The 27,723-nt window shown below is 36.8% G+C and overlaps 1 protein-coding gene and 1 long non-coding RNA gene across 6 annotated transcripts in view; one reads left to right on the top strand and one right to left on the bottom strand.

Moving 5' to 3' along the window:
• Positions 1-16,705, bottom strand: part of PALLD (palladin, cytoskeletal associated protein) — a 192,849-nt gene extending 176,144 nt beyond the window's left edge. For 2 of the 4 annotated variants that reach the window (XM_010401411.4, XM_010401415.4), the window contains exons 1-2: positions 16,581-16,705; positions 9,888-10,934 (exon numbers count right to left, since the gene is read on the bottom strand). In XM_010401411.4, coding sequence (XP_010399713.1) covers positions 9,888-10,933 — 1,046 coding nt within the window. In that variant the 5' untranslated portion in view covers position 10,934; positions 16,581-16,705. Of the gene's footprint in view, positions 1-9,887; positions 10,935-13,830; positions 13,907-16,580 lie in introns of those variants that run through there. The other 2 variants (XM_010401414.4, XM_010401413.4) reach the window with 2 other exon arrangements.
• Positions 16,706-17,890: 1,185 nt separating this feature from the next.
• On the top strand, positions 17,891-27,082 carry LOC109144935. Of its 2 annotated transcripts, XR_002045997.3 has the most exons (4): positions 17,891-18,190; positions 20,669-20,708; positions 22,651-22,828; positions 25,121-27,082. It is a non-coding gene; the product is annotated as an uncharacterized LOC109144935 (long non-coding RNA). The 2 variants fall into 2 exon arrangements; XR_002045996.2 differs by lacking the exon at positions 25,121-27,082 and having other exon boundaries at positions 22,651-23,388.
• The last annotated feature ends 641 nt before the right edge of the window (positions 27,083-27,723 follow it).

Here is a 27,723-nt window from a genome sequence, read left to right as displayed (position 1 = left end):
ATTTTAACTTATTTCCCTTTCCCACAGGAAGTCAGACCTATTCAAGTTCACACTACGCCCTATCTTAAGCTGTGTACTCATTTATACTGAGTAGTATCACACCAACTGGTAGCATACTACTTTCAGGCAATAAGGTTCTTGGAGACAGGTCAATAATAAACACTTTGAACATCCAGTAATTCAGTACGTCAGATAAGATACTTTTGTACAGGCATTTGCCCCTTCTGGAACTTGAATGTACCTTTGTAAATACAGGTGAAATTATCTTGCTGAATTATTCCTCTTGATTTATTTAATAAAATAGCACCTCTTTTCTACCCATATTACCTACTTATTTAAGAAGTATGCTAATTTCCTGATTTATAGAAAGATATCATATGGATATTGATTCAAGTTTTCAATACTTAAACAAGTCCCTCACCGTTTCAGTTGTTTGCAATTCTTCCCTATTCCTACTGATCAGTTCCCCTTTTGTGAGTCACTTCAGATAAGGCAACTTACAGGGGCACAAAATAGAAATAGAAATTAAGTAAATTTCTTAAATTAGTACATGTGAAAATTTTTCTTGAGGACAAAAGCTAAGAAACACTTACATCTCTAAAGGGACAATACCTTAGTAAAGACTTACTCTGTACAAAGCTAAGCTTCCAAATTTTGTTCATTCTGCCATCTTAAAGGAAATTCTATCTCCTCACTACATAACTAGATTATTTAAAAATATCCCAAAGTATAAAAACCCCAAATTATCTTTTAGTCTTCAATTTTTTTCTAAAGCATGTGGAATGTGAAAACTCATGGCAACATAAAACCTAATTGATGCTCTTCCTCCACCACACACCTCAAAATGTGAGCAAAACTGTACAAGACATAAAAACCTCCAAAGCTAACTCCTTAACTTTCCTGCTTTCTTTTTTATCTTTGTGCTCAGGAAAGGGAATATGGATACTCTGAGAGGACTTGAACTTGGACGGTCCTTGTGGGTCCCTTCCAACTCAGGATATTCCATGATTCTATGACTTACTTGTTTATTTTCCTCTTTACCATTGCCTGGGCTGGAAGGACAAGTCCATGTACCAGTAAATGAACCATGGTTCCAGTCCATTTAAAGGGCCCTATCAAACTATAACACTTGTTAGAAAAAACACTTTCCAGATGGTCCCAGAACCAATAAAACAAGCTCATTATTCACTGCTGTTTAACAATGTTTCTTCTATGTTTGGTCTATTATAAGCTTCTAGTCCATTGCCTTTCCTACCTCCCTCAAAGCCCTGCCAGCCCGAACAGCCCAAACTGAAGTTAAAAATTTTCAGCCATCAGCTAGGAATGTTTGCAGAGAAGTCCTATTTGTTCGATTTCATTATGCATATCTTCAAAGGTAGCTTTCACATTGCCAAGAATGCATTTACAAAGCATATTTCAGACATGACAGTTTTTTATTAGAAAGAATTTTTAAAGCATCAAGTTTCAAAGTTATAATTGTATTTACTTAATTTATATTCATAAAGCAGTGTATTGTGTTTTAAAAAGATATGTCCTGTTTAAGTAACATTAATAAACTGCTATAATTGCCCTTAAGAAGCTTAAAACAATCCAAGCTGTGGTATTGCCTTTAGGCAAATGAGCAAACATGTCAAAGTGTATTAAGCATGATATTTTAAACGGGATTTGGAATAGCACTTCATACCTGTTGAACACTGATAAATAATGATGCCAGAATTACTGACTCCAAACACTTTGCCCTGTGAAAAGCCTCACTACTCTTACTGTACAAGTAAAATAGTCCTAAATCATGTAGGTTCTTTCCCACCTCTGTTCTACTTAGCCTCTACATTAGTTTTAATTTTTACAGATCACTTTCAATTAGTCCATGACAAGCAGATTGCTGATGTATTTCCTTGCTGTCAGACTTCTTGGCTGTTGATGCTTTGCACAATACTGGAAAGGCCCAGAGACAGCCTATAAGATTTATACAAATAAATTCTGAAACATGAAGTAAAAGCAGCCTCTTGGAATTCTGCCTCTGGCACTGTTTCAACACCACTTTTGTGGGAAATCTGTATTTTAAAACTACTTCGATTAAACTTTGTTTTTAAACTAAAAATGTTTAACATGGACAAAGCTCGTGTAGTGAAAGAGCTTTCTGAAGACATGTGGTGCCACATTATTTTAAAGTTCATCCAAGTCTCATTCAATTCCTGTGTAAATACAAGGCAAAAGTCCTTTATGTTTTTTCCATTATGTGGATAGCAGCATAATTTTTATTAATTTACTTTTAAGCTTTTCATGTTAGCCATCAAGTATTTTGATAACATTTTCATCTAATCTTTGGGTCTCTTTATAAATACTAGTCCATACGTTATTTATTTTGGGAGCATTAGCAAGGAACTTTAGATCTGCTTTCTTTTCCTGAGAGGCAGAAAAAGAAGAATAAAAGACTAAAGAAGTGAACTGAGATATTTTTAAACTTTCAGTAATGCAATCAGAAAAAACAAACCAGAGACACTGGTATTCATAAACAGAGAAAAATCAAGTACCTGAGCTGGAATTCTCTTCTTAATTCTAGTTCCAATAAGTATCCCTTTGTTTTTACAACTGCCTCTTACAGCACCCATCTTCATGCACCTAACAGGCTTTATTCTTCCAATTCTCAGGATGAAAAAAAAACACACACAAAAACCAAAACAAAAATATGAAACTTTCAAACTCCCAAATTTACAAGAGCTATTTCCACATTCATGAAAAATTACAGGTCTAAAGAAAGAGCTTGGTGATGCACCGAGCCTGTATAACAAAGACGAGGAAATGCATACATCATGTAGTCTAAACTATTCTAGAGAGACAATAAAGAAATGAAACATAAGAATAAGCCCAGTGTCCAGAATCCACAGATCCTCCTTGGGACTTTTACAGAACCCAAAAAGTACAGAGTTTGCGTCCCCACAGGCCACCTTCCCAACCACATCCACATATTCTGTTAGATCTTTGAATATTCATTTTGTAACATCAGTGGATTGCTCTGACTGTTTTCTAGCAATTTGTTTATTTTATAAGACCTATATAAATTATCCTGTCATCACAATCTGAACGTTGTAAAGATCATTTCACATAGGAAAGGGCTGCACTTTCCAGGTATCTATTTTAAATACTGTACTCTATGGTGTTAGACAGGCAAGCAAGGAAAAAAACCCACCCATCCAAACGAAACATTTGGTTATCATTATTGTGGTTTAACTCCAGGAGGAAATAACTCCAACTAAGCCACTCCCCTTTCCCCTGCCCCTTCTGGTGAGGAAGGGACAAAAGCAGAGGCTACAGGTTGAGATAACAATTTAGTAAAAGATGCTTTTCTTAACAGCTGAAGAGAATCCAAAATTCTCAAAAGCTGTTATAGCGGACCTGAAGGAAGAGAAGGGGGTGGAAGGCTGGGAAAAATCCTCCCCCTCTGTTCCTCCTACAGGCTGGGTATGATTATTAATCAACACCCAGAGGTATCAGCCAAGGCCAGGACAGGTGAACGACACTGAATACACATCCCTAATGACCCTCACTGCCCTTGATGTTACCGTGTCATAAACCAATATCATGCGGTACACCAACAAAAGAATCCTAATCCCTCTCCCTACTTTGAAAAACATCTTCACCAGCAGCGCATATGGGTGTATACACTCGGTTAGGTACCGCGCCCCCATGAACAGATCGAGCAAGGTGGTAACCAGTCATTCCTACAAAGTAACAAGCTGGCCACACCCACATGGCACTAAGCTCTGCCCCCTCTCTGCAACCAGACAATCAGGTATTACAAGAGTCTCCTAAAAGCTGTTCGTAAGGAACACAATGATAAATCTTTTTTCCAAGTGGGTCTAAGGCAAAAGAACTATTACTTACAAGTTAAGAAAACCAACACACTACTAGCATTGCTTAGGTAGGCCACACTGTTTTTTAAAGCAGGTGGGTACATGACCTACAGAGGCCTTAACTCCACAGTGTGTTTTCCCAATATGCAGAAAATCCTGAGGGTGTGGACTCTTACTGCCACAAAATGAATGGAGAATGGAAAAGGAAATATTTGAAAGATGCTCGCTAATACCTGCAGGCCACAAATCCCTACAGGCAGCCACTGCAATAGCTTTACCATTTGTGCTGGAGTATAACCCCTTGATTCCCCAATAAAGCCCTCTAGTCCAGAGCACTGTTCTAAGACAACAAGAATTGAGGAGCAGTTTCACAAGCCACTGAGGTGTCTTTCAACACTACATTCCAGATCTGCTCTGAAAGAAAGCTGAAACTGCAGGGATGCCTGGAGATGGGCAAGCCTTACCTGAAAATCAGCAAAAGCAAACGAACAAAGGACCCAAGAATGGCATGGTATGGTCCAATAAACAAAGAGGATAAAAGGAAATAAATGAGAAGGGAAAAAGGGCTAAAATAATAATGAAATCAACTGCAAATAGCTATTATTTTGACTTGTAAATGAAGAAAAAAGCCCAACATAAGTAAAGAAGACATTATTGATAAAGACAAAGAAAAAATATTATTGTGGCAGAAAAATATTGAGGATACTCACAAACAATTTTCATATCTATATATATTTTATCTTCATTTGAGTGCAGATAAAATACTAAATAACAACGTATTACTACAGAGCAGATTTCTTAAATGAGGGTACTGCCAGATTAAAATGGCTAACAACATTTTTGTATTTAATCTCAGCAATAAGCGTGCTGTTTACACTTTCAGATGATTATCAATGCTCCCTCCATATACAGAAAAACATCCAGATCTACAAACAGAACGTTTTTGACTCAAGGAACTCCTTATGTACAACAATATTCTTCCATTCTTAACAAGCACCCACTGTTTGCAAAAGGCTAATAAGAAAACAGATAAGCAGGATTCTACTCTGAAAAGATTAAGAGAGGACTATGGGAGATTTCTGTACAAAAGTATGTTTATTGGGAAAATATTTTAATAGAGAAAACCAGCTAAACTATGGGGAGAATGTAAGAAAAATGTTTATATTTGTGAGCAATTTGGTAACTGACTTCATAAATTATCACACTTAGGAAATAAATGCAAGATAATCTGGAAACAGTTATTATTTACAAAAGGTTGCATAATAGGAAAACCACTATTTCTTGTTGCACTGCTCTAGATATTAATAAACAGTTATAACAACACTGAAATTATGGAACAGAAAGAATTGCATAAGTTGTGGAAGTATTTTAGGTCAATTCTTACTACAAAGTATTGCATTTTGGGAATCAGGTAAGAATCACCTCAAAGCTCAATACAAGACTTGATTTTTTATTGTATAAGAATAATAGGTGGCTGTTACTGATTTTCAAGTCACAAGAGACCTCTCCTCCCAGGCAGAATACATCCTAATCTTTTTTATCTTTTACGAATTATTTCTGCAATCACTCTAGCTAACATAATGCCTGTAGTCTAGTAAACTCTGCTGTTAAGACACATTAAACTTCTCTTTGTTCAGAAGCAAATTTTGGTCTTGGGCAAGCAAACAAGAATGGAATTAGCAAATACTTTAAACAAGTTCATCATAAAATATCTTCACTAAAGTTTCCATCTTGAAGTATTTATATAAGCTTATGAAAATATTTGAAAAGCAGGACCTGCACCACCTGGTTCTAAAATCTAACTTAAATAGTTAAGATTCTACAAATAAAAAAGTAACACAACAATTTTGAAGATGACTGTTAAAGAGTTTATACAAGAAAGCAAGGAGCAGCCTCATGAAACAGTTTTTTTTTTAACTAAGGACACCTAGAATGGTCAAGTATGTCCCATTACCACACATATGTAAATAACTATTCATATTTGATAAAAATAAGTAGTATTAAAGCCTCACCATTATAGAATCAGTAGAACATCTCTATCTCCCACTAAGGCACTGGTGTTTCACTACAACTACAAAATTTACCTCGTAAGAGACTTCAAGAAACAAAACTAAATGCTATCTCTAAACCACAAATCTCCTACCTCAAATCAAGTCCAGCAAAGAGGCAGAAACTACATCTGTGACACCTCTTACATTTCCAAGACTTAAAACTACCAACTGCTGTGTAGGTAGTTTAATGACTGTTGTCCTGTACACCTGGGTTTTTATGCAGCTGTGTAGCTTTGTGTTAAGCGTGACAATCTGATGTTTAATTCTCTTTGCAACTGTGCCTGATGGGAAGACTATGGTGGTGGCATAGTTTATTGCATGTTTTTGGTCTTCAAAGCCTTTAAAGGCTGTAAAACTGGGTAAGATTTTGAAGCTGTAGAAGTCAATGTAGTTTAGTTTGATTATGATTTAAGTATTGTACTTTGCATTTGTTTCTGTATTTTCTAAGAACAGTTCTGTGTTACATGCAAGTAATGTTTCTAGGTGGGGATTTTGGGTATTTGTTACAGTGAAATCTAGACAAACAGCACTAATGAGAAGAAAAGGATTATAATGAGAGCAAATAGTTTCTTTAGAGCAATAAAATCCCATTCTTGTCATGTAGTACATGTAAAGTGCCTTATTTTTAATTTCGATTTGGATTTTTTGGTGTCAATTTGCTGTGGGAAAAGGAAAAAAAAAATTAAAAAAAAATTTCAATACCTCTTGTGCTACAGAAGCTGGGTGAATATATGTAAATACTTTAATCATAGCTTAAAGCTTGGGGCAGACCTCAGAAAATACTTTAATCATGGCTTACAGCTCCTGGCAGACCTCAGAAGCCATTAAATATTCAGGTGGTGGGGCTGAAGAGGTCTAAGTCACCCCCAGCTGGGATCTGCTTTAGCTAGCTCAAGGCTAATACAAGTATTTTAAACACTGCATTGCTGATACACTTTGAAGGAGAGCTACTGACTGATAAAATGGTTTTGACTGTAACACAGAAAATCTCTGTTTCAACTTATATTGTACATGTTTTAGGCCTTCTTTAGATGGCAGATACCCTAGAAGTTTTCAAATCACTCTGTGCCTTCCTAGATCTTAGGCTGGAATCTGGGTTGCTCAGAAATGTAAGAATTCTTCTGACCAGTGACAAAATACTCACTGTAAGAAATCTAATTTTCTGCTGGTAGAACTAGTAAGTTAGACATTGAACTTTGAAAAAACCCAGTAATGATTCTTGAAACATAACTGATTATTTTCTTTTGGATTTCAACACAAAGATTCTAGTTGTAAGTTTTTCTGTCAAAGTTTACTTATTTTCTACTTTGTAGTACAAAGCTACTTTGGTCAAGTTTCATCACTCAAACCATAACAGTTACTGTTTTACTTTCAACTGTGTACAGCTACGAACATCTAAAGAACTTAAAATTTAAGAGGCTTTTGTAGTCAACCAACCTCCAAATATACATCTTATCCTTACACTACATTTGATGGTCTCTTTAATTATACTAAGATTCTGAAACATTGTTATATTTATCCTCATAAGAAATGTAGCAGGATAAAGAAGGATTCTAGCTCGACTTTGTATAGGCTGAGGACTTTTCAAACTTTAGGTACGAAAAAGGGAAGAAAAGCTATAAAAAGGGAAGAAAAGCTATGAAAAGGGAAGAAAGCCAGTTAGAAAGATTACTTGAATCCAGGATAAAATGTGAGGCATAGAAAAGCAGTAACATGCTAAAAGATCAGAAATGCCTATGTAGATTCTTTTGAAGGCCTTTTGCTCTGGTGTCAATCGGATGATCTCATGGCTGCCAGTGCTTGATGCTGCCTAAATACCAACTGTATTCATTGTTATTCTGGACAACTTTTTGAGTGCTGGGCGAAATAAGAACTTACTGAGTTTCTTGTCACCATTAAACTACTGTTACTTCCTTATGACTTTAGGAAATATGGCTTCCAGTTATTTTTTTCTCAGCTGAGACAAAAAAAAAAACCACCCCACCAAACCAAAAAACCCCACAAAAATCCCAGTTTCTTTCTACTTTTATCATGCTTATCACACAGAGTTTCAAAAAGTCTTTGCAGTGCCTGTGTTATTGAAACTGGGTTTTCTGGGAAAAATCAGAAGAGCTGAAGCTTGGTTTCTTCAGATTTTATTGCTATATGCAAATGTACAGACTATGGCAGCCCTGGCTCATGCCGTTGTCTGCACCTCCTGTTCACCAGGTTTTGCATGTGCCAAATGGCTCGCTCTTACACTTCTCAGACCAGATAACTGTTCAGCTTGTTCCATAGCCTTTCTTTTGGCAATACAATACAATATAATACGTTCCTATTATCCATTTCTACTTTCTACCTATTCCGAAATCTTCACAAAAAGTTTAATATCTTTTACACTTTTTTTTTTCCCCAGCCAGTTTCTTCAGAAAACAGAAAATATTTTGAATTCATATGGTTATGGTCTGAAGATTGTTTTCCATACATATTACAAACCAGAAATCCAGTTGAATGAAACAATTGTCTAAGTAAAATGATTTAGAAAACTGGATTATTTTGATAACCAAAATACAAGAGAATGGTCAACTATTATTGTATCATTGGTGTTTTGCTTTATTTTTAAACCATGTAAAACTCCCATTTACAGAAAATATTTCTGAAAGTAGCACAGACATTCTTCACTTGCTCTGCAATATGTGGGTGGTTTTAAACAGGCTTGTCTTTTTCCATTGCAGCAAATTAACTATTTACTGGATATATATAGCATACACCATAAAACTCCTTTTCATATCCAGAAAGGACAGTGATGTGCCTAGATAATACTATGAAACTGTTTAGAAATTCCCAGTAAAGGTATCACAGATAAAAATCCACTACTGATTTTTCTGCATGTTTTCTCATCTTTTAAAGGAAAGAACCCCCTCCTTTCCCCAAGATTCAAAGACTTTGGAGTCTCACCCAGACATCACTCAGGTGTTTGCTGTCTCTTAACCACTGAGCGACCCTTACGTTTTGTGCTCTTGGCTCCGCAGCAACGCTCGCTTGAAGGCTCTGTGCCGCCCGTGCTGTGTGTGAGTGACCTCTTCAGCCAAGTCGGCTGAAGTGCAGCGACTTCCAAAATGAGTAGTTTTTGAGGTATAGCTGCCGTATTTTCCCTCTCTTGAAGATCCATAATGAAATAGAGACTAAGGGGGAAATTTGTTTTTAGTGGAAACTTTGAAAAAGCAATTTTTATTAATAACTAATAGTCCTCTTTAAGTTTCCAGATGGAGAATTATTAATAATTATTAAATAAAACCAATTCGGGAATGGACTACAAAAGGGTATTAATTTGACTGTCAGGGAGTCTTGCAAGAGCCTGAGAAGTTAGCATGAACCATATTTGCCACAATTCAGCAATGGCTGTATCTACAAAGTGCTAACATAGCACAGTTATGGGTGTCAAAAGGGAAATAAGACAAAAGTTACAAATTAATTTATACTGATGTGATTACTTAAAAGTATACTTGATTTTACAATAAGCTACTATTATGTCAGCAGTGTTTCTCATCACTCATTTTACTCAGTCATTAAGATCTGCCTTCTTATTTTATGATTCTGCACAAGTTAAGATTCAGAAAAACACTTTACATGGATCTTGGAGACATTCTAATTAATCAGCTGTAAAATCTGTACCATCTTCTTGAGATATGCTCTTCATGGGCAAGTTTACCTGTGACTTCTTTTACCTAGGTTAATGAAGTAACAATCACACAGAATGTTGCTAGAGCTGATTCTGTTACTTTGCCATGTGGCTCTTAAATCAAGCAAAATTTAATTTCCCTGGCAAATAAGAATGAAACATTCTAGTGAAATAAAGACATTAGAATGTGTTATTCTTTGTGCTTTGTAAAACTGCATGACTGACTGCTCTTATGTGACTGCCTCTGAGCAGGTCACTGTGATACCTGTCCTTAGGTATCTTCCACAATCAGCTGCTGATATCTGGTGACTTAGCACTTACCTGACATCAGGGACTGGGTTACCAGCAACTCTGCACTCCAGCAATACTTTGTTTCCTTCAGCAACTTCCTGGCTCCGCAGTTTCTGAGTGAATTGAGGTGGTGAAAATTCATGCTCTTCCATGTTGATGAAGGGACGGCACAGGACCATTTTGCTCTCCATGATGCTCCCCCTTCCAGAATAGTGTTCTCCATTCAGATGAATTCCAGGTAACTTTTCGTCAGGCTCAGTCTCTTGATGTGGTTTGTCAAACTCCTGGTTTACCAAGGTACTTAAAGCTGGTTGTTTCTTATTAGGAGACAGGTATCCACTGTCTGGAGAAGAAGAGTCCCCATCAGGACTACGGCCTCTTGTCTTTGCTGCCTGCCTAAATATAGATGATAACTCCTCAATGAATGTGGCAGCTTTGTCACACAGCTTGTTCCTGAAAGGAGCTTCTCCTTGGGATGTTGATTCAGAGTTTGGGCTTGTCTTAGGCATACACGGACCACCTTTCTCTGAATATTTCAGGCTTCTGACGAAGCTGGGACTAGCAGGCAGAAAAGGTGAGGTGCTTGCTTCTCTCCTAGAAACTGTGACAAAACTATCTTCTGTTTGAGGTGCAGTGGATTGCTCTTTCTGATTCCTTGGGAGAACATGACTTGCAGCAGGTAAAGTCCAACTGCTTGCTTGAGGCCTCTGTAAAGCATCTTGTTCATGCAGGTTGGTGTCTGTGAAAGAAGGGTTATCTGAAGGGCTAGAAAGAGAGGTGTTGAGATAATGAGTTAAGTCCGGTGCTGTGTTCTCATCTTCCTCCATGGAATTGGCAATGGCTTCTCGAGCTATGTCAAGGCTCTTACTTATCTCCTCCTGGGTAAGGAAGGCAGAAAGTTCATTTGAAAATTCACCATTCTGTGTGTCTGACAGGGAATCACAGAAAAAGTCATGATAAGATGAAGCTTCTGACATATTTTCAGGATATCCCTTACTGGTGTCTCTCTCCGGAGAGTAAGCCTCCTTCAGCATTAAAGAAAGAGGCAATGCCTGGCCACAGCTTCTGTCTTGCATCCTGAAAGACACAAGAACAATTTCTTAATGAAAAAAGTTATATCCTAGTTCCCATAAGCTAGACACAAAGCTGGATGATAAGCAGAACCTAATGGTGCATGAAATACCATAAACCTTGGTTTCTACTAGAATGGGCCAGGACTGCAATTGTCTAGGTGGAAATGAGAGCACTTAGGAGTAATTTTTCTCCTGAGTCTTCCCTCAGAAGCATGAAGACATCCTTTGTCTGTATATTGCCTAGCACAATCTCGATTCTACAGGATCAATATGTATGTATGCTGCTATTATACATCTGATTTGTTATTTTACATCAATTCTGTTACACTTCATTTTTTTCTGGTTTTAGCCTTATGAATATTTCAGGAATATATTTACTATTCTCTTTCCCATAAAATTGCCTTCCAGACACTAAACCATCAAATTCTGAGAGAAGTGTTCAAGTTGAAACCATTATGAAGATATATACAAGGATATTTGAATTAGAAATTCCAAGTTATCCTTTCTGTTTAATGTTGATAATGTGTTTAATATTATTTTACTTATTGTGCTAACACTTTTAACTTGTTACCAGTTTAGTAGCACTCTCCTCAACACTGAAAAATGAAATATGAAGCTATCATATGTTAAAACACTGAAAAAATATATTTCACAACCTATATATCATCCTGCACAATGGAAGTGTATAATGCATATTTTGTACCAGTTTCACAAAGCAGAGAAGCATCTATACCTCTCCAGTTTATCAACATGACTTCAGAATTAGGATGAGCATTCTCTTTAAAGTCAGCAGAAACAAGACATCAGGGAAACCACACTTTCCTCAAGGGAAGGACTGGCCTGAAAATCTCCTTATTGAAATGTATTTGTCTAGCTGGTCACTAGATTGTGGCTGATTGATCTGAAACATAATTTTTGTTTCTGCAAAGCATTTATTTAAGTTGAACATCAGTGGTTTTAATTACCCTGGAAAATTCTCTTCTTCTAATGATAAGAACAATTTTACATAAGATTTAAAATTTTTTTTTCCTTAATTCTCTACTGATAGTGGAGAAATGGCTTGACAGTCATGCGATGCACTCGGATGTATTTTACATCAGCTTGTGCAGGCTCCAATTACCTTTAGTCACTAAACCAGGGCTTACCCAGCATGCAGTCATTAAATGACTGATAGATTATTGGAATTCTTGGCTTAGCATATGCATCTCTTGATATGCCTGTTTGTCTTGCCAACAGATTACAACTCAATGCATAAAAGAGAAGTACAAGAAACCCAAAGTGTTTAGGATTTGATATATGTTTTTATAGAATAAAGTGATAAACTCATTATTGGCTGGGATTACATCTTCCTTTCCTGTTATCTGTGTTTACAGGGCAACAAATTTAGCAACCATGCCAATCTCTTGTCAACAAAATCTAAAAAAGTATATACAGTATAACTGACTACCACATAGCAGCTTTAAAGAATCTGAGAAGCCCAGCAAACAGCTGGTCTAGAGGCTCAGCTGTTAAGGCATAAACTGGATGAATGCCAGGGAAACAAGGGTTAAATCTGCAGAGTTTCTTTCTCCTTAATCTTAGTTATTTTTTAAAATGTTGTATTCAAATGAACAGAGGTGCTATTTAGACAACTTGTAAATATCTGTACCTCAAATGATATTTTTATTTAAATCTTATACACACTGGTTCCTAGCTTGTTCACATCTCAAAGTGACACATTACATACTCAGTTAAACTTCCCTGACTTCCAACACCAAGCTGCTCTAATGGTTCAATGGGCTGTTTCATGGGTAGCAGGACAATTTTACTTGTTTGCCACCTAACATGATGATTAAAATTAATGTATTCTGAATTAACATATTTCTTCCCAATACTCAGCTTTGTCATTAGAAAAATATAATGGCTACATATATTGTAATTTTCAAAGCCTGGTGTCTAAGTTTAGATGAATCAATCTATACCTGGATATTTAGATAAAGTTGATGAGTTTAAACCATGGTGGTTTACTGGCAATTTCTAAGGCTGATAAGCCTTCTTGGGGAGGAGGGTCTGGTGCCTGAAAATGAATTCATAAGTCTAGCTTTAGAGAGCTGAATAGAAGCTTCCAGGAAAAAGGCTTTTTTTTCAGCCATACTGTAATATATAAACCCACTATTCTTTTAGTGAAACTTGTAACCACAGGGAACTGGAGGTGAAGTATCACTAACCCTATCAAGTAGCTTATAAGATCATAATTAGAAATTTTGAATGCTATTTCTAGCTTCTCCAAGTTAGACTACAATGTATTTATAACAGTTTTCATCATCATTACTCATTAGGTAACCTGCAAAGGCATATACTGTATCATTTAAAGACACAAACATAAAATACAATGTTGCATGCAAATCAATGTTTACCTGTACTTTCAACATTATTACATACAGACTATTTATGGGGTCCTATATATATCTAAAAACTACTCTCAAGTAAAACCACATTTTTATATCATGCAGTTTAAATACTTATTCAAAACCCAATATAGATGCTCTAAAGAATCATATGGTAAATATTAAATTTGAAATGTACTGGATTACAATAATTTCAGGAAAAAATAGAGTAACTAATCAAATTAAAGTTTTGAAGAGATATATAGTAAAATGTGGAAAAACATAGAAAATTAAAGGACACATTTCGAGAAAAATATGAACATCCTGAATTTGCAGAACCTGCCAAGTAAGAAATTATTACTTAACATGATCCAAAGCCTGTCAGTTCAAAAGAATCATGAAGGATGAAATGTACATAGTAAGATTTTTTAAAACACAAAAGGCACATAGTTTTTCTCTGAATTTTGAAATCCTGCAAAATTACTCCACAAATACAACAATTAATGTTTAGCAGAAATATAAAACAGATCTTACAATGAGCCGGCCAATATGAAGAGTTCAAGTATAATTAATAGTAGGTAAAGTTGTTTTTCTCCTTCTCTATCTAAGTAGGCTTAAAGTTGCTCCAGCTCTTCACTAAAGCTTGCTTGGTCCTTAGTAAGCATTGAGGAGACTGTGGCCTGTGTGCTACATCTGTCCTCTGTGACTATGTAATTCGTACCCCACTTATCTATATTTGGTAACTGAACTCATGTTTCAGCAGACTGCCACTATCTGGAATTCCAGCAGAAGCAACGTTAGGCCTGGAAGTGGCACAAAGTCCTGTGCACTTACTACTCAGAAATTCAGAGAACTTAGCCATTCCCTTTCTACATCTTTTTATGGTAATAGATTTTTGATTTTTTTAAACAACATTATTTTCACAATAATAAATAAAATAATTGCCTTTTTCTACTAAGAATAGTTTAAAATTAATACCTTCCTTTGGTACCTTAAAATCTTGTAGGAAAGAAAAAATTAGAATCATTTAGTTTGGAAAAGACCCTTAACATTTTTGGAGTTATGAGTAGAAATAGTAATTTTTGTAATAATTGATAGTTATTAATCTGTAACCATATACTACACTGTAAAAATAACTTGAGATGTGAATTTTCCCATCTCAAGTGAAATAATACTATAATCAGAAAAGAAATATCTCCCTCAGAAAAGACGTAAAAAATCCCTGGAAAATGTGTATGCTTTAAAAATACCCCACAACCCTACACATGTATTAATACTGAAACAATCAAAACACATTTTTGGTTTCTATAGAGTTGTAGAGCATAATGTGTAACACAATCAACTCTCCCTTACTGTCTCTGCTAAGGAAGTACTTTCACCTCATTAAAACACCTGTGAGAATCTAGTCACAGGGGAAAAAAAATCTGTCCAAAAGCACCTTTTCAGGCACATAATTTCTGTTAAAACTCTGTGAAAGGAAGAAGTAAACATGAAGACTGTTGGTTTAATCTACAGACTTTATCACATAGTTTCCAGAAATAAAAGCCATGTGTGGGTAACGTGGTTTCTGCCAGATTGCAACCTACTGGGAGTCACACGCTGCAGAGGGGATAGAAGAAATTACAGCTGCAAAGAGATATTACAGACCTCCGTCCCTTCTGCCAGCATCCATTACATATGTTCTCAGATTTGAAATCATTTTGTAGACTGGCACTTGTTCTTAGCTCAAGGTCCTCTAGGTACTGCCTTGCATTTTTCACTAAAATTTGTTCCTTGGCAACAATGCAAGTGCAGTAGATGCATTGTTGTGACGGAATTGCACTCAGAGCTCCCTATAGGACCCAGACCATCTTTATGTACTAACAAGTGCTAGTACCACACATTGTATTTCAGTGGTTGATAGACCATCTTGGCATCTTCATACAGGCAATTACTGTCCCCAATCACAGCTTGAACAGATTCACTGCTGGACAGGGAATACTTCACAATGTATACAAACCCCGTTCTTGCATCTTGAGATCCTTACCACATTGTAATGAAATTGTTAAAAGGATTTTATTTCAGGTCATTTTATAGTGATTTCAGCATGTCAAATCAGAACAGAATCATCATTCTAAAAATTTCAAGCTGAAAACAGTGCACAAAGAAGGAGCTGGTTACCCAAGAGTTAACCACTGTATGCATAATTTTTAAGCAGTCACCCCACAGAGTAGAATCAAGGTCCTTTGTCAGGCACCCAGCATCTCCACTAAGTGCCTAAGACTTTGCCACCTTGGAATGAGAGTCAAAAATAGCCTGTGTATAAACAGCAACAAGCTGCCTTGGGCTATCTTCAGCATTTTCTACAGGGAGTGGGTGGATGAAATCCTGGTTCTTGCAATTGTGTGTTTAAATTTTCACTTCTGGGAAGAAAATATATCTGGAGATATCTGGAGAGATATTTTTAAAGAAATTTAGCTTTTTGAATACAGATACAGTATTGTTTTGTGTAAATCAGGTACGCCCAATACGTTTTGTACAGCATGATAGAAACATTTGCCCAGAAAGTGAAAGATTTGTATTCAATTAACTCCTCTTGGCTTCAACTGTTAATGAAATACTCTTCATAACTTGAAAACTTAATAGAGCAGGGTTTCATACAGCTGTATTAAGCCATGAATAAATTTTCCCAACATTGTTCTTCTAAGATTTAAGGAATGCTTATATCCTTTGATCTGTACTGAATATTTTGGAATCAAGACCTTCCATTTTTATTGCAAAAATAATGTGTATTCTCCTTTATAAAAGTACTAAAGGCAGTAAATCACTCTAAACAAATGGCAAACAGACTAAAACTTTGGAACAGTTACACATTTTGCAAGATAAATACACTTTAATTGCAATAATGTAATAATTTAGCATTTGCATATAACATTTTAAAATTAATAATAACATCAAACAAGGTAAGAAATATATGGCTAATATGCTCACTCCATCCCTACTGCAGTATTATGGAAAATTCAGTTGGTGAACAGAACTCCACGGAGATAATAGTTTTTACTACCAATAGATTTGATGGAACATAGCTGCAGTTTTCCTGGAACCTTAACAATAGTTTCTAACACGAGTCAGCTCGAGACATTCCAAATCTCATGTCAAAAATCATAAAACTATTCCAGTTGTGCAAGTTTTCCATTCCATCTGATGAAGATGTTACATAATGCAAAAGATTTTCATCGTTAATTGCATGAAACCAAAATACAGTAATAAGCATGGCTCTTTACCCTAATGATTAATTTACTTACCTGAGGAAGCAGAACACGTCTGTTACGGCCCCTGTTATTTCGTATCTTACTCTAAATAGCAACAAAATAAATTACAAGTAGATAGGCATTCTCCTTTCCAAGACCTGAAGTCAAAGACCAGTATGCAAACTTCAAATAGAAATCTCTAAGCACAGCTTCTACTTTAAGCAGCAGAGATAGATACAACCTCCTTTACCAGTTGCCACAGAAACCTCCAGTTATTTTGAGTTACTAACAGACATTTTTTTCCACCTCTGAAAGAGCAAAAAATAATCTGGTTGCCTGTGCTTAACAGACTAGGTCAATATCATGCTGTAGTTCGATGCCATACATAGCTTTGTTGTTTTCCATTGGTTTGCAAAAACATTTAATTTTGCTTGTAAATATATTGTAAATAGATTTTTTTACATAGCTAGAGCTAATCTATGTTTTCATAGAGTGCGTTGGAAGTACCTACCTGTCACATATGTATGAAAGTGTCAAATGTAGCAAAATATTCAAGGAGTGTCAATGGTACTCAAATACAATTTTTCCAAGTTTCTCTGAGGATTTTCTTAGGAGTGCAATGGGAAGGCTCATACACCTTCAGCTTTTGCTAGCAGTTGTATCGGTAATTGGTTTAGAAGAAACACAGGAATTGTTAAAATTAAACTGTTAAAATTAACAAAACAGTAATAATAATACCTCCCAGCCTTCTTTTATAGAATATTTCATCAACAAAGAGACTGAGGGGCTGCAAGTAACAACACATCAATAAACATGAAAACAGTACGACTTTCCAGAATTACCACAGCTGAGAGTGGGAAAGGAAACCATAAAACAGAAAGGAAGGCTAAGTAACTCACAGAGAACTAATACCATCTCTTAAACTGGGAATGAGATGAAAACTTCTCAGTCCAAGGTCCATGGTCTATCTAAGGTCTTGATGAGGCAACCTACCTCAGACTGAGGAACCTGTCATTCTGCTTCCCTTCGCTCAACACTACCAGAGCACTTGTAATATCATTCTCTCTCAAGATGTTGTATTCTTTAATAGCTGGACAGGTAATAATGGAACACATGGACAAACAGCTACTTGACCAGTGAGTGCCCCCAACATCCCTTAAAATTTCACAGGAATTTTGTCAGGAATTTGCAGCCCTGTGCACTGTGATTAATACACTTTTGCATCTGGGGCTGTGAAGCACACTGCACTCTCACAGGATTTATCACAAAGACACACAAGGCAAAGCTGCTTGATCTTTGCCAATAAACACTGTGCCCAGGGTAGAGATGTCTCTGTCCACGTTACCTGAGAGCGGGCAGTGCCCTTGGGCACGAGGGCAGCGCTGCCTAAGCCTGGCTCTTGCCAGGCCCTGTGTTCATCAGACTCCCTCGAGGGCCCTGTCACCATGGCACGCTGGTTTCTGAGTCTGCCTCGCTCTCTGTCCAGGCTCTCCCCTCACAGGCCCACGCACGCTCTGGCGGCCCAGCGTGAGGCACTGAGGGGAAAACGCGGAGGGCTCCGGCTTTGGAGAAGCGAGTGGGCGCCAGCGAATGGCGACGGTGCTGGAGGTGAAGAGTTGCCGGCCATACCCGGCGAGAGCGGCTGCGCGGGCGGGGCAGGCAGGGTGAGGCTCTGCGGGAAGGGGCAGGGAGCGTGGAGCCCGCCGGCGTGGGCGGCTGTGGCGCCCGGGGTGCCTACGGGCCGAGCTCCGCCTGCGGGATGTGTTGCTGTGCAGTGCGCCATGCAGCTGCGGCCACACCGCACCGGCGGGGCCCACAGCCGTGCCATGGAGCTGCGGCCACCCCGCACCGGCGGGGCCCACAGCCGTGCCATGGAGCTGCGGCCACCCCGCACCGGCGGGGCCCACAGCCGTGCCATGGAGCTGCGGCCACCCCGCACCGGCGGAGCCCACAGCCGTGCCATGGAGCTGCGGCCACACCGCACCGGCGGAGCCCACAGCCGTGCCATGGAGCTGCGGCCACACCGCACCGGCGGGGCTCCCTGCTGTGAGGTGGCCTGAAGAAGACCTTTCAACTGCCCGGTTGTATTAAAATATTTAAGGCATATTATCTACTGGTGTCAAAAAAAAGAAATGAGGTGTCAACAAACTCTGAACTGACAGTCTTCTGTGGTTTAAGTAGAAAGGCCATTCTACATTTTAGCATTTGGGAATATATACAAATAAGAATTTAAGCAAGCCTGTGTTACAGCTGATTTTGATAAAGTACGAAAACTTAAGAAATCAATTTCATGTTGAATTAAGAAGCAAGGGGGGAAACAAGTGAAAGTTAAAGAAGGCAGGACTGATGCAATCTCATAAGGATAGAGAAAGCAAGGATAGAATCTGGCAGTGGCACATGGCAGTATAATCGAGATTGTGTAGTGTAGCATGTAAAGATTTCAAATTATATGATAAATTTAAGAAATCTAAGCTGCATCAGCTCATTGTAGTCTTACATAATTTTCTAAAGAAAAAAATCAAATTATAGTTAAAACACTGTAGTGGAAAATATGTGGCACAAAAGTAACATACTAACTTAGGCTGTTTGAAAGAAAAGCAGCCCATTAGTGTTAGTTAGCTAATTTTTGTCTTGACTGTGCGAACTAGCCTCTTTCTTAAAATTAAGGTTTTTTTAAGAAGTCCATATATAAGACCTTAGCTCTGATTTTGTCTAGTTTTGTTTAAATTAAATGCTTTAAGTGTTGCTCTTCTCTCAGTTGATTTTGTCCTATATGCTGTACATGTTAGTCGTATTCATACGGCTTTACCATTTCTTTTATTTTTAAATTAATTATATTTGTTATAATTACATGTGCTGTATCTGAAAAGTTATTCATCCCTCTATGCCCTGTGGAGTATGGAACTGCTTAACTCTTAAGTGCTGCAGTCCTGTTCACATTAGATATTACCTGTACCTCTGTGAAGATTGTATTTCAAACAGAGCGTATTTTTTCTTTTATATGAAAACTACTTGCACTTACGCATAACATTCCCATAGTTGGGCAGTGAGAAAAATGCTTTATAGCATCACATGTCATCTTCTAATGTTGTATGTGCTAAGATTAAGACTTTCCTCTTCATGAGGAAAATGATCTCTATTAGATCAATTTTAGCTGCAAGCCTATGGTGCATATTTTACATGTTTATATTCACAGCCAGTCATGTATTTGGATTCCTTCTTAGCATGTGAAATGTGTTTGATCTGAGCAGGCACAGACAGCACTGAAGTTCAATACCAGATAAAAGCTTCTTTCTTTACAAGGGGATTAACTTTGAAAAAGGAATGTGCCTCTTTCAACAAACTGTGAGATGCTGATCTGTAGGAAAATGAATATTTATTTCTCTTGCTGCTTTTATCATAGTACAGCTTTACATTGCTTTACCTTTGTAACAGCTATTGCATGCTGTCTTTTGATTATGCCAAGTGTATTCCTGTGGTTCATAGGAAGACGCTGCCTGCCACCTAAAAACGTGTCCGATGCCAGATAGGGGTAGACAGCTGTGTATTGCTGCGAGAAGTCATAGCACTAACAAAGACAAATGTGCAAGAATGTGACATCCATACTTTTGGAAAGAGGAATGAATGTTGAAGGAGGAACATGGAACAGCTGATTACTTCCGCTGTTACCTTCAGTAGAACAAAATTTAAAAATAAAAGTTAAAACACAGCTGGCTATTTAGAATGAACTGCTGAGAGATTTGTCAGTCACTAGCTCCTATTAGGGAGACACTTAGCTTGGGGGTATTTTTGGAAAGAGTTTCCATGGAGTTGAACAGACTTCAGGCCTTTTGCTTTTTTCTGATTGGCCAATAGACAGGTGCTGAAAAAGGTGGTGGCAGAAATATTGCAGACGTGGTGCATATCACACAGACAAGCAACAGCAACTTACTTTTTGTTTTATGATAGCCTATACCATGTAAAAAAATAACAGAATTTTTCCTTTCTCTCCTTCCATTGTGAAATGAAAAGAGATTCAACAAAGGACTGATTCATGTTGGTTGAAAATACAACCTCTTGCGTTTAGAGTTTGGGAGTGGCGTGTTCTACCATAGCAAATGTTTAATGCCTTAAAACTAAAGCCATGTTATTTTTTCTTCCAGGGTGAAAAGTTCTGTATACTTCTGATCTACAAATAAATAGGTATGTTTAAAGCATCTATGTCCTTTAAACAGAAATGTACTATTCCATTATAGATTAATAATTTACTTTCAGAGAGAAATCATGTAGCAAACAAACTATTTTTAAAAATAGATGCTTTTAGGAGTGACATAGAGTAGGCCTCTGAGCTTGTGAGAGAGAAGGAGCTTTTCAGTGGCAATGAAAACTTGTGTGGCAGCACTGAGAACGCTTGTATTTCTTCATTTTGGAGTAAATTTCTAGAGATTGGACCTTGGAATTGAATCCACTGGTTCTATTAGAAGAAAGAATTAGAATTTTGACAGAGTACTGATCTTGTACTTCTAAGTCCATCTGTCTGTCTCGGCATTACAGCTTCAGAGCCAATGACTAAACATTGTTGGGGTACAATCCTGATACTTTGGTGTTGATGGATTGGAAAAATTGACAGTCAGGTTTTTTTTAAAAGTTAAACAAGCTGTTAAACATGCTCTCTATTTAGACAGGATCCAGCTTTTTCATTTTCCTAAAGAGTGATCATTTCTGGTGAAAAAAAAATTGCTGAGGCAAATTGAGTACATTTAGAGGGCAGTGATGAAAAACTGTTTAAAAATATATTTCAAACAAAACATGATAGGTTTCTACTCGCCATCAAACATGAAAAATGCATGATAAGATGTGCACACCTCCTTTCTGTCCTATTTGATATCTTGGTTAGAATCAAGATAAAGAGGCAAAGTATGCAGTTATTGAAAGATGTGTTTTTCCATGCTTTAAGTTCTCCAGCATCAGGTGTGCATCTTGTATCGGTTTTTCTGTATCAAAGAAGGAACAATTAATTTTAAATTCACGTATTTCATAATTGTTCAATGAGATGTCATTTGAGTTTCCGTGGTACTTTATACAGCAATTTTCTGGTCCTTACCTGAGCCTGGTGGTATTAGTCTGGAAAAGGGAGTCGGGTTGATTGATCAGTGAACTAATGAATTCTCTTTAAAAGGTGAAATGTCACAAATAATCATGCAAAATATTCAACGAGTCAGAGAAAGTATGCAGATCTAGGAGGAAGCAGCCTAGAGAGCCAAGACAACCACCCTTTAATGATGATGCAAGTATGCATTTGAGAGTTAAAAGCATGAATGAGGCAGCTGAGAGAGCCACTGAAACAATGACTCATCTAAATGGATTACTGGAAACACCACTTTCAGACTGTTTGGAATACAATTTCTGGCTTTGCCAGCAAAACCTGACTAAATCCAAAGAACCTGGCAGATGAAAGAGGAAGTTTTTGTAATGCTATCACAAAAGGCTCTGAAATTGTAAGATGCTATATGAGCAATCTAATACATACAGTATTTGCTTTGAAATTTGGGCAATGGTAAAACCTGGCTATAACCCACAGAATTTAGGCAATAAATCTGATACTGAAAAACTTTTTGTAAAAGCATTAACTGTGCTGTTGCACATGTGGTACAGATAGAAATAGAGGCATATCTGGTGTGCAAGATTAGAATCCAACAGAACCAGTTAATCTAGGTTTTCCTTTACATGACAAGAGAGAAGGAAGGGTGGTCTAACCAAAACAAACCCAACAACAAGCTGTTTAATTCCCTTTGTTGCCACTCTCAGATCCAAACAGTCTGGAGAGTTAGAAAGTTTGTGTTGATATAAGCAGGTTTAGAAGAGGTTTTGGATATATTTTATATGGGATTGGAATAATAATTGCTATATAATACATGCATTAAATATATAATAATTATTATAGATATATAATCGAAAAATATCAACACATATACAGCTACAATATGTAAATACACAGTATTGAGGAATTAGCAAACAAAAAATGTATTATTTTGACATATTTGTAGTCACTGTATATGAATATATTGCACAGTTTCATGATCAGTTGATACCTAATATCTATATAAACAAGCCAATACATCATTCTTATCTCTATTTTTCCTAGCATTTTCCTGGAGTATGCATTTGAAATCCTAAATTGAAACCAGTCTTGTAAATGAGTCTCAGGAATCATCAACATTTAAAGCTTTGCCTTGGGACATGCTGTCTGTGAGTTTTTAAACACTGAGTCAATTACCTCAAAAGCCCATAGAAGTTACCACCTCTCCTTTGAAAACATTTAGGTATGTTTCACCAAGGACTCTCGTCTTACCTTTGTTCTACAAATTGAACGGATGGTGTAATATTCCAACAAGCAGCGAAGGGGTTCCAGCCCCGACGGTTTTCTTCATAGCCAGTTTTGATGCTCTTCACTTTTCTGTGCACTTGTACTGGTGGGAGTGAGGGTGAGTTTGCAGTTTTGGGAATTGCACAGAAGAGATATCAGAGACTATGCTTAGGGTTATTCTGTCCATTAACTTCAAACCCTTATGAAGTACATTAGTAAATATAATTTAGCAAAACTTTAAATAATAGCTGTCATATTTCAAAGTTATAAAGTTATTTAACTAATAAAGCTTATAAGGTTTTTTTTTCCTTACAAATATACAGAAAATGTACTATGTGAAGATAAAACAACCCTTCTAATAATCCTGTATAAACTAAGAGGTTACAGTGATGGCATCTACAGTTTGTTTTCAAAATGGAAATGATAATGAAAATATCACAGTTTAAAGTTGTAAGAATAATTAATAACTTTTGATGATCTAGGCAAAAATAAAAGTGCAGAGAATTTTCTAATACATTTTCTTGCAAAGGAAATTGAGCAGTTATTGACAGTCAGTGAGTTTCACAAAAAAGCCCCAATCAGAAATCCAGGAAGGAAGAAAATTCTCTTTTGTCTGTATCAAACTTTCATACAGTTTGAGGAAGGTCCTTTAATCTAATTTTTTTTTTTTGAAATGTTTATTATAGAGCTTTTCTTTTAAGTATTTCAGTATTATTAGAGCAGACATAATTGTTTTGATACTTTGCCAGCATTCTACATGGATAGGTAACTTTGGAAATGTTTTTAACCAAATACCTTAAATTTTGGTCAGTTGTAAGCCGAGTAGAAGCTAATGCCTCTCGTGTCCACACTTCAGTCCTTTTGCAAGACTTTCAAGTTCCTGAATGTAACAGCTTTGAAAGCAGACTGTACATTTGTGCAGACTCATACTTGTACAGACTGGGTATCTGCCTCTGCTAAGATCTCGTAGAGGCTGCATAGGGTTTACATGACATAGCCTTTCATTTCATCATTATTTGATTTCTGAATGTTTGATTGCACAGCCTCAGTATTATTCCCGTACCTTGCATCATGGAATAAAGAGATACTCAGACATGATTTCATAATCCTTGTGATAGTTTGCTAAGGCTTTCTGAAATTTAACTTTTAGAATTGCACAGATACATGTTCAATGGACTACTGTTTCATCATATGATCTCTGTGTGTAAGTTCAGTTTGGTTTTTACGTTCTGCTTCATACCCTGGCATCTGAACGATTGTTATTTAATACATGCAGACAGACATTTCCTCAAAGTACCATTCAAAATGTTAACAAGTCTTCATCCTAAATCTCTTCAATCTGGTGTTTGTTTAGTGATGCATAATGATATGCATCAGCATTGGCCTTTTATTGAGCTTGCAGCCCTCACATCTTTTCAGAGTGTTTCTTATGGGAATAGAGGTCTAAAAGTGGGGTCATTCACACTACTTACGTGGGTAGAACAATTATTTTGCTTCTTGGGTAATACTCAGAAAATGGGACAGGACAGGGGAGTGGCAAAAGCATATGAGGGAACCAGTGCTTTAGGTATCATTATCATTATTATTATTATTATTATTATTATTCAGTTTAATTAGCAAATGAGCTATTAAAATTCTTCTTTTAAAATGGTTTCTTCTAAATGTCATATTATTTTTATAGTAGCTGATACAGAGTGAATAAATATAATTTTTTTTAAAAAAGTTTGAATAATACAATAGAAAAAAGGTTTTAGACTGAATATGTGAGGTAATCAGTTGAATATCATTGCTGCTTTGTGTGACTTTTTTATTAACCCACTCATATATATGGTAAAGTACATATGTGTCTTTTTACTCAGAACAAAGATCAAAGAGTTCTCAAAGCCTTAATAGCACTTTATCCTTGGACAAGTTTTCTTCACAGTGTATGGATATCTTTCATTACCACTGGGTTACTACTGGTGCTGTATGCACTGACTGTGATTTTGTTTTGTAAATATTTTATAGGAGAGAAAATGGAAAACGTAAGTCAGGTTTATAAAGCAATGAAGTTGAAATTTATGGAAGGCATTTAGCATTTCATAGCTAAAATTGCATAAATACTTCATATGTAATTTGGTTAATCAATAGAATTCCAACGCAGAAAAAATCATTGAACGAAATCAGAAAAGGATAAAGGATAAAGAGGGAAAAAAGTCGAAACAATGGAAAAACCTTTGCATTAACAACCAAATTAAACACATTTTAGATCTGGAATAAATAAGGTAAAAGTTTTCCTGGAAACATGCCAAAGTAATTCTGTGAAATGGACTGCAGAAATGTCTGGTTTGAATGTCTGTTTTCAACAGTGGAAAGAACAATCTCTAGATAAAGGTAAGTGTACATATTTTTGTGGTTTCTTTGGAGAGATGGCAAGAATTACCTCTGTGAAGACTAGAGAAGAATGTACTAATAAACTTTGCCTACTGTAATGGTAGTGTTTTCATACTAAGAGTTTTGTGTGCAGGTCAGATCACTTCAAGGAAATTAGTTTGTGAAAGAGGCATATTCTGTATCTGAGGAGTTTTCTAGGCATAACAGCAGTTCATCAGCTTGGCATCAGCTGAGATTTGTAATAAGTAATTTTTCATAGTAGGTATATTGTAGATTATGTTGGGCCAGCTGAGTAACAGTAGAGGAAAATATGCTTCAACATGCTAAGGTACGCAATAGACCCATATTGTGCTTTTTGAGGGTGTACTTCTTATATCAAGCTTGCACATCTCAGTACATTTCTGTTTCTACTAAATTCCTAGCAATGATGATGAACATGCATTCTTCACAGGATGAACAATAAGGTGTGAAAAGGCCCATGATTGAGGTATGCATCCACTGGGTGTGATGGCCTCTCTTCTGCCTAGTAATCTCCCTCAGCAGTGTCAGCCAGGGGCTCTGGTGCAGGATCTGGTGCAGGTGATGCATTGCTGTTTTGTGGTTGCGCAGACCCATCGGCCATTCAGTTTGAGACTGTTGAAGCTGCTCGGTTTGAGCAATTCTGATGAACCCACTGATACACTGTCTAGGAATGAAAGGGAATTATAAACTACTTGCAGGAGCCTTTGGCTTGACCTTTTCATACCAGTAATTTCCCTTTTTCTGCATACTAACTTCCTGCAGCTTTTAGTTTTGTTTCCAAGCTGGATGACTTAGCAGATAAAGTTTAGCATATCATCAGTTAGTGTAGAATAACTGGGAAAGTTGCACCTGGTCCCTAGCTACACCTAGTTACACCTGAAGCAGTGACTGAATTAAGGGTGGGCTGGCAGCAGTAACTATTCACCCCGATCAGCAGGTGCCTAAGGTTTACAGGACTGGAGGCCTGGAATGATGGGGGAGATCATAGGAAAATGCATGCTGTACTTTTGCAGAGAGAATATGCATGCATTTTCATTTTCAAGTACATCTATAACGTATGCTGATTTCTGTACACATTGGGACATCTGTGAGAATCACTGATTTTTGAGAGTTTCTTCCATTAGGGTAATGTTTCTTAAAAGCAAAATTAATGTATGTGGCGATTATTAGGGCTGTTGGTTTTTGTTTGTTTGTCCTTTTTCCCCCAAGGCAGAAGAACAAAAGATCTAAGAATAGCTATTGAAGCATGAGAAGAATCCATTCTCTCCTGAATAAATAGCATGATTTACTGGAGACAACAGGTAGTCAGAGGATTGGCAAATGCCTTAGATATTTCGGATTTGAGAATGTGACAGCCTGGATTATTCACAGATTATGTCTATATAATAATCACGTTTTTTCATTTTTCCATTTTTCCTACATGTATTTGTTGCTGCATAGTTGGAATTGTTTTTCTCAAAATCTGAAAGCAACAACAATATTTGAAAATCACGATAGAGACATGCTTTCATTGCAAAATCAAGAACTGTAAAGTTCAGAGATCCACTGTTTTAAATTGCCTATACTTCTGATGCCTAAAGATTTTTGCTTTTTATATATCTGTAGCTTTATAGATTTTAACATATAGCTGTATAGTTTCTAACACTTTGTCACTAGCATAGTAGTTGCACTTTTTCACATATTATGCTACCTTCTTGGAATTCTGTTTAGTCTTGCTTTTTAGTCTAGCAAGGACACTTTGTTTTGCACCATATATCATAGACATAATAAAATGTAGGGCTAAAAGATCAGGGTGGGGGGGGCTCCAATGGGCAGAACCCAGGGGGAAATTACCTAACCAACTGCTCTTCTAATTGGACAATATTTATTAGATATACTAATTAATTAATCTTATAAAAACTATAGAAATACTGTATCATGTGTGCATATAGCCATATTGTGCACCGAGAGCTTTCAATTGCTTTTATATTATCATTCAGTGACATTGCTGCCTTTTACAAATGTTCTTAAATGCCTAGCACAGCAGGGTTCAGTGCATATCAGATAGTGGTGCTCAAGAAGCACTTTTCCTGTGAAGTGTGTAAGCTTTTATAGTCAATTTCTTTTCAGTGTCCTCCAGCAGTTTGTTCGTATTTAGATTAGTCTCCAGCAATCCCATTCACTTCCAAATTATGATGTCAATCATATTCTCTCTAAATTATGCTTCTTTTTCTTTTCAGAAAAGCATATACTGCTTACCAGACCAACTGTGATCTTCTTTACTCTATTGCCTAATTAAATCTTCTCCAGTCAATGAGTGGTAAAATTCCTTTCCTTGCTAGTTGAAGTAATGAGGAGTTATAAGGCAACCTTATCCACCGTGCTTTTGTATCTTTTAAAACTTGTAAACTGACAAACATTATTAATAAAGATACACACATGGGATTATTATATGCCACCTAGTACTGCATTGTAATT

Source organism: Corvus cornix, chromosome 4 (genome assembly GCF_000738735.6).
Source record: "Corvus cornix cornix isolate S_Up_H32 chromosome 4, ASM73873v5, whole genome shotgun sequence".
Taxonomy (NCBI): domain Eukaryota; kingdom Metazoa; phylum Chordata; class Aves; order Passeriformes; family Corvidae; genus Corvus; species Corvus cornix.
The sequence above is the reverse complement of the archived record's forward strand: the minus strand, read 5'-3'. Positions and strand labels throughout refer to the sequence as shown.